At 37.0% G+C, this 7,500-nt stretch overlaps 2 protein-coding genes across 4 annotated transcripts in view; one reads left to right on the top strand and one right to left on the bottom strand.

Annotated features, from left to right (window-relative positions):
* Nucleotides 1–982, top strand: part of LOC122265548 (nuclear envelope phosphatase-regulatory subunit 1) — a 42,375-nt gene extending 41,393 nt beyond the window's left edge. For all 3 annotated transcript variants that reach the window (XM_086554832.1, XM_086554834.1, XM_086554833.1), the window contains exon 6: nucleotides 13–982. In XM_086554832.1, the coding sequence (XP_086410958.1) occupies nucleotides 13–158 (146 nt within the window). In that variant the 3' untranslated portion in view covers nucleotides 159–982. The remainder of the gene's footprint in view (nucleotides 1–12) is intronic.
* Nucleotides 983–3,919: 2,937 nt separating this feature from the next.
* The window catches only part of Neb-cGP (ATP synthase membrane subunit K, mitochondrial), a 4,496-nt gene continuing 915 nt past the window's right edge, over nucleotides 3,920–7,500 (bottom strand). The window contains exons 2-3 of the mRNA XM_086554830.1: nucleotides 4,731–4,824; nucleotides 3,920–4,045 (exon numbers count right to left, since the gene is read on the bottom strand). Of these exons, the coding sequence (XP_086410956.1) occupies nucleotides 3,974–4,045; nucleotides 4,731–4,817 (159 nt within the window). The 5' untranslated portion in view covers nucleotides 4,818–4,824 and the 3' untranslated portion in view covers nucleotides 3,920–3,973. The remainder of the gene's footprint in view (nucleotides 4,046–4,730; nucleotides 4,825–7,500) is intronic.

Genomic DNA, 7,500 nt, shown 5'->3' with positions numbered 1-7,500 from the left:
TTCATTTTTCAGTCTTGCTCTTTATGATGGGCATCCACAAGAAAGTGGTTTCACCTTCAATAATAACCTCTCGAACACGCACAGTCCTGTCTGACTTCAACATGTCCTGCGATGATACTGGCAAGCTTATTCTGAAGCCAAGACCAACCACCACATGAGAGTATTAGTTCTTAGGAGATTTATGTGTATATATATATATAAATATGTGACTGTTACTTATGCCAACATGTATACTTTGTCTTAACCCATATTTAATATATGCGAGTACAAAAATACATTATCAACATTTATCAGCCAGTCTTGAAGCTGCTGCTGGAGTGCGCATAAAAGACATGTCCGTAACCTAAAACCATGTCCAAGGGATTTGTTTATGCTATTGAGTTCAATTTACAGGGTAGGAAGGAAGTAAGTTACAATAGAAGTGCTGGATTGCATAGAATGATTGAGGAGAAGAATACAGGATGGATGGATGGATGTCCCTGTCTGTTTCATTTCTCCAGTTTTGTACACATATAGTTTCAGTTGACTGATGTTTTAATTATTCATGGGGAAAAATACTGTCTGTTGTTGCTTCATTTAGTGAGACTAATTAGCAGTAGTTCCATATGATACTTAATGATACTGTACAGGAAAATTTGTTTTGCAATGTTGTTTATGCTACTATATGTTTCCCATAGCTTTATTCTCATAATTTAAAATCATCTCGATTGGAAGAATAGAGTGTGGAGTTGATTGACCAGCTTATCAATTAGCTGTTGATTTTAAACCTTGTTTGCAAAAGGTAGCTCTCAGTTTCCAAAACGACTATCAAGTTGAGCTACTGTTCCAGAAAAGTTAGCTTGATTGAAATTATTAATTTGTTATTAATTTTATTCTTTGGCTTTAGAAAGTAGTAGTATGTGAAATACTCTAATAATTATAAATATATATATGTTGCAGTCATAAAACTATGAAAATAAATTTGTTGTATGTAAAAAAAAAAGTTTCATTATTTACCCTTCATGTTGTACTTATAAATAAATGGTAAAAGTTGTGATATTTGACCAAGATTTTTTATAGGTAATTTTAACCATAGTACTGCAGCTCACACAGTTCTTGCTCACTCAGTCATTTCAAGCAGAGAATAGTATAAATCTTAACATTCCAAAAACAATGCTTTAACAATGAAGATTCAGCTTTAAGTGTTTTTTGCATTATCTCCCTATACTTTCAATATTTATTGTGTACTGATATGCTTTGCTTATTTTCAGAAATAATTTTGATACTAAAAAATTACTGAGACATCATGGCTTAGAGATGCCTTATTATCATGTATTTTTTCTACTTTATCAGTAAATAAAAGGTAGTACATTAGAGTACATATGTTAATACATTACAATATTATTTATGTTGATGTGACTCAAGAGGGCACTTTCACTTTGCTGTGTCATCAATTTGTTTTATTTGTATTTGTCAGGAAAAATTTGCCAGCACCATAGTGCCCTCTTGATGTCATAGCAAGAGTAAGACCTTTATTGTTCACATCAAAACCAATGGCTACTTCCCCGCCTTATCTCAAGCTTTAATAATAAAAAAAAATGTTTGGTCTGACCACAAAGGATGATGGTAGAAGTGGCTTTGATACACTCAACTAATTTCATATACTCCACATACATACATACATACATACATATATATATTTTGTACACATTCAACTCCTCCTTAGTTTAGTGCATTATATTACTCTGTATAAATAAAACTATAAATATAAATAAAGTAATGTATGAGATAAGATGAGATGAGTCAGCACTCATAGCTGACAGAGGCTGGGCCGCCTCGTGCATAGAGCCCGGGCGAAGCATCGTCTTCACAAATCTGTTTGAACTGAACTGAACTAATGTATGAGATTTCCTTTTTCCCCATATCCATATTTTATTTATTTTTTCTTTCTTTCTTTCTTTCTTTCTTTCTTTCTTTCTTTCTTTCTTTCTTTCTTTCTTTCTTTCTTTCTTTCTTTCTTTCTTTCTTTCTTTCTTTCTTTCTTTCTTTCTTTCTTTCTTTCTTTCTTTCTTTCTTTCTTTCTTTCTTTCTTTCTTTCTTTCTTTCTTTCTTTCTTTCTTTCTTTCTTTTCCAAAACACATATCATGCACTTAATTCCTGTGCTTCTGAATGTTCTTAATTTTCATTGCGACAAATGGGTAAGCCATTTCTCTTTCTATTACCATCATAATTATTAACCCATTGCAGACAGGTGTCATGACATACATGACGTTCAGGGATTTTGGATCACTTATCTTTATTGTGCTATGAGTAATGAGTGACTGATGATGACAATTGCAATTTCACCTAAAATCCAATACCTAGATGGCACCACTTTCTTCTAGCATCAGCAGGAGAGAGAGCCTTGAATGGCACCCATCCACAGTCTCTAGCAAGCACCATCTTTATAGAAAGATGGCACTCAGCAAGTTACTGACCTCTTGCTCTAAAGTACTACCGATGAAGGATGTGCAGGCAAAACGAGAAGAGGAACGTGACTCAAACCATGCCATGTCTTCAACGAGCCCCTGTGCCAGTAGGGGTGCCTTTTACTGTGGCACTTACAGCCATAAGCACAGGGTTCCTTCCTCTTCCCTACCTCATGTTATCTTCATTGTGATAGGTTTCATATTTTTTCACGACAGTACATGGTTATATTTTTTGTAACCATTTATGACAGTACACAAACACAAAGAATCAAAACCCATCTTGGTGACTGCGCAAGCATATCTATCCCCTGTCTGCAATAGGATAATGTTATTAATGCCAATATCATTATCATTATTAAAATCAAAACAGAAACAAGATTTTTTTCCCCAAAATATTCAAGTAATGGGGTAAACAGGTCAGGTCAAGGAGGCCTATGAACTGATTTCTTGGTGCCAAAGTCATTGTGGAGTGGTGTGTGTGTAAAAAAAAAAAAAAAAAAAAAAAAAGACATTGCATGTATATATACGTTCCTGCCGTTAAAGGGCCCTTCCCATGTGAGAGGGGAAAGTTTGGGTTGTGAGAATGTATACTGAGTAAAGACCATTTGAAAACCCATACATCAAGAAAACTATACTAATAATAGGTACTACAAAAATCATTTACCATAACAAGTGATAACCACTGTCTGTCAACAGTCAGCAGTCTCATGGAGGCCTGTGAGCAGAAAACTGATAAAATTCAAAAGCAAGAATTACCTCCTTCAGATGTCCTTTATTTCTTGTGTATTAAGAGTGTACATGTTTTTGAGTTTTAGGGTTTCCTAAAAAAAAAATGGAGGGAAATCCCAATTTAAAAATTCATTGATCTTCCTTGTGTTTGCTCAATGTTTTTCACTAATTTAAAATCAGGTTTTCCCATCAAAATGCAATATAATTGCACAGATTTTACAGTAATCAAGCTCTCAAATGTAGTTTCTCTTTTCTCTTGGTTTGTTTTATAGAGTTATCTAATGCAACTTGTCAGCATTTTACTGAAGTTACCAGTTTGCTATTTTACATATTTTTACTGTTAATATATGTATACATGGTGTTTATATTCATAGTCATTTGATTCACATTCATCATTCTGCTAAGAGGGGCATGTAATGGATTCAACAGGTCCATCAAGCTTTCAAACAATTTATTTGAATGACCATCTTTTATTTTATTTTCCAATCATGGAGATAGAAACAAAAATCACATCAAAATAAGATAAAACCGACTAAATAAACCAGACTAAATAACACAAGCCTAAAGAAATTTATAAAAAAAATTAGCATGTGTTTAATCTAGGGTAATAACATTTCCTCATTATTATTTACCATATACATGAAATTTATCCTATTTCTTTATATGTATTGATGTATTTCTCTCCTATAATAATCTCTTCGATTTTAGCAAAACTTATTATAAAGGAAACATAAAGGCAAGAGTAACTAAGATTTGTATTCAGACATTATAAGATATATACACAGTGTTTTATACAATTACTTCTTGGAAGGTTTCAACACATTGTAGGCAATAATAAGACCAAGAACTGCATAAGTTGCCTTTGCAACCTGTAAACAGAAAAAAATATATTTTAGTAATTAACAAAGCCAATATACTTCACCTCTGATCAATAACAACAATGAAAGATGTGAAATTTAATCTACCGAAACCTTAAATCTAATATAGGGAAAACGAAGAAGAAATTAAGGAAAATCACACATATACAAAAGTGAGTAACTATTGGTACATACATATATATATATATATATAAAAATTATAAAACCAGTTTTTGTTTCAAGGTTAACCCTCTCTGGACGGGTGGTACACTACTGTACCGCTCATTCAAAAGCCCAGTGGCCGGGCGGCACAATATTGTGCCAGCCATTTAATTGATTTAGGCCTAAGCACCTGAAAGCCCCGGCATTGTGACATTCAAGGCTGGAATGACCCAGTCGTGAATGGGTTAATTAACCCATTCACGCATGGGGCAATCATGCCTTGCGGCCGGGGCTCTCCGGCTCTCAAACGCATTAGGTGATAATCAGTAAATAAGAACCCCATATCGAGTGGAACAGGAACAGGCCTAATGTCGCTTGTGTTGTACCACCCGTCACGAGAGGGTTAAGTTGGGTTTTAAATAACTAATAAATTAATGCATTTGAAATAAAGGCACACATGACAAATGAGACACATACACATAATTGCGCACAGACATACACAAACACATGCACACAAGTATATACAGTTCCTTACATTTGCTCTTCCAGTCATGGTGGAGGAGTTGAAGTAACGGGCCATTCCCTTGAACTGGGAGCTGTCTACACCTGCATCGCCAGCCATTTTGAATCTGTAAAAGAGTAAATAAATTTGGTGCTTGCAATATAGACTGTCCCACAATGTGTAAAGACACCCTATACTAACTATTCCATCCAAATAATCAGTCAATCACTATATGCACTAGATGATTTGTTTTTAAAATGATCCTAAGGAAATATACAAATGCCAAGTATTTGTTCTGCTATCTTTAACCCATTCACGCCGGGACATATTTTCGCCTACTCCCTCTAACGCCGGGAAGATAACAAGCGCCCAACACTTCGTGCCGGGGCGTTTTCTCGATACGCGGGGCCACGCTGATCTCAGAGCATTTTTCACACCTTGTCTCCTCTGATAGGAAATACTTCACCCGTTAACAATGGTGAGATGTTTTTTCGTTGTACATGACGCAGGAACTCTGGCCTGATGACAGGCATCATGACATTCAGAGATTTTGGATCACTCTTATTTTATTATGCCGTGATAATGAGTGAGTTAGATAACAATTACAGACATAATTATTATAACTGCCATAATATTAAGCAAAATAGGTTTCACTTAACCCATTCGCACAAGATGACGTGCTGACACGTGGCATCAGATATTTGGTCAAGGCCGGGACTCAGGGTGAGTGAGCAGACAGCCCAGGCTCACGGCTAATGCGCCCGAAAATCCCGAGGGGTTGGGTTTCTGCGTTCAAAAACCCCAGCATCTTGACCATTCAGAGCCGGAACAGTCCCAGCGTGAATGGGTCAACATTCAAAATCTAGATGGCACCAGCAGAAGAAAGACCCTTGAATGGCTCCCATCGGTGGTCCATAGCAAGCACCATCTTTGTAGAGCAATAGCACATAGCAAGTTGCCAACCTCTTGCTCTAGAGTACTGCAGAAGAAGGATGTGCAGGCAGAACAAGAGGAGGAAGGGGACTCAAACCATGCCCAATGTCTAAAATGTGCCCCTGTGCCAGTAGGCATGTCTTTTACCGTGGCATTCGCAGCCATAAGCACAAATTTCCCTCCTCTTTCCTACCTCTTCATGTTATCTTCATTGTGGATGGTTACGTTTCATATTTTTTCCTGACAGTACATAAATTAGAAAAAAATAAAGTTTTTTGTCCTGGTTTGGACTCTAAACTACAATTTTAGTCAACTGCAGAATTGATAAAGCCTGTGATATAGCAGATATAAGTCTAAAACGACACAAAATATAACAAAAATGGTTCTAGCTCTACAATGAGTTACTAAAAGAGCGGGAAAAGCGAAGGTATGCTGTGTGAAGCTGCCTCACTCTGAAATAAAACCCTTCCTCGAGCTTGGGTAAGGAAATCTATCTATTGAATCAACCCCTAACTTAAGAAGATAAGCATGTTAACGCTTGATAGAGCATCAGCTTTTAAAAACTGGTGGGCTGTTTTCCCCACATTTATTTCAGTCTGAACAAGATTTGTGAAGGGTAAACCAGTATATTTGTTAGTTTGGTATATTTCTTCCTGCCACCAGGTCATAGAGCTATCCCTCCCCCATTCCTATAACTACTGTTTTTTTTTTTAAAGTGTCTAGGTCGGCTTCTCCTCCTATCCAATCCTCACTCTGCACCCTCTATAGGCCACCCGAGACTACTACACTCAACACCCCATTCACTGCATCTCTTCCTAAGGTATCCAACTCTCCCTTCAAACAGTTTCCACCCAGTGTGATTGAGCTAAATAAGCAATTATTTTGCTTCTCATTATGTATCTTATATATACACAAATATATGTAAACAGATGGTTTACTACTATCTAAATAATGATGAAAATGGTTTCTATTGCACTGTGTCTCTTATATTTACATTATTTTGTAAGTTTTTTTTTATTATGTTAAACCCATTCATGCCGGCGCGATTCCAGCTTTGAATGGTTACAATGCCGGGGTTTTCGAACGCATAGGCCTAACACCTCAGGATTCTCAGGCGCACTAGCTGCAAGCCTGCGCTGTCCGCTCACTCACCCTGAGCGCCGGCCTTGACCAACTATCTCGTCGCCAGCGTCTGACGCAAAAAACGCGAAACGTGTCAACACATCATCCGGCACGAATAGGTTAATATACAAGGGATAACTTTTTCATCTTAGTGCTCCACTTTTTAGGAACTATTTGACATACCAGAACCAGGCATAAATTTTCTGATGTGAAAAATCAAGTTCTGCAGAAAATAAAACAAATTTGTCCTTGACAAAAGCTGAAAATAAAGGTTAACTTGTGACAGTAGGGAAGGAGGCTTGTGGTCTTTAGGGGTTAAGCACTTATTTTCCAAGACCAATTTCTAATTTAACCCATTGCAGATGGGTGTCATGACATATGTGTGACACAAGTTTTGGTATTATTGGATAAAGACGCAACTACACGTGGTGAAAAAAACAAACCTTTCGGCATGACGTAGCTTTAATTATGATGTAACACCATAAAACCCTTTTCTTCCGGAAATGAAAAATAATCAGGATATATTATTTTGAAAATTTAAAAACGAGTAACAGGAGAGAAGGGAGGGGGGGGGGGGTCCAGGAGGGGGTGAAGCCCCCCCTTTGCTAGGGCAGACCTAAAATCGGTCGGTGAAAATGAACCTCCCACGCAGTGGATTAAGAAGAGGGGTCCAGGGGGGAGGGGGACCTCCCTCTTGGATAGGGCAGACCTAAAATTGGTCAGTTCTGTGGTCAGTGGTTGATATCCG

This window comes from Penaeus japonicus, unplaced genomic scaffold (genome assembly GCF_977035675.1).
Source record: "Penaeus japonicus unplaced genomic scaffold, GWHDUDI00000001_assembly GWHDUDI00000030, whole genome shotgun sequence".
Classification (NCBI taxonomy): domain Eukaryota; kingdom Metazoa; phylum Arthropoda; class Malacostraca; order Decapoda; family Penaeidae; genus Penaeus; species Penaeus japonicus.
Note: the sequence above shows the minus strand (reverse complement) of the source record. Positions and strands in the feature narration are given on the sequence as shown.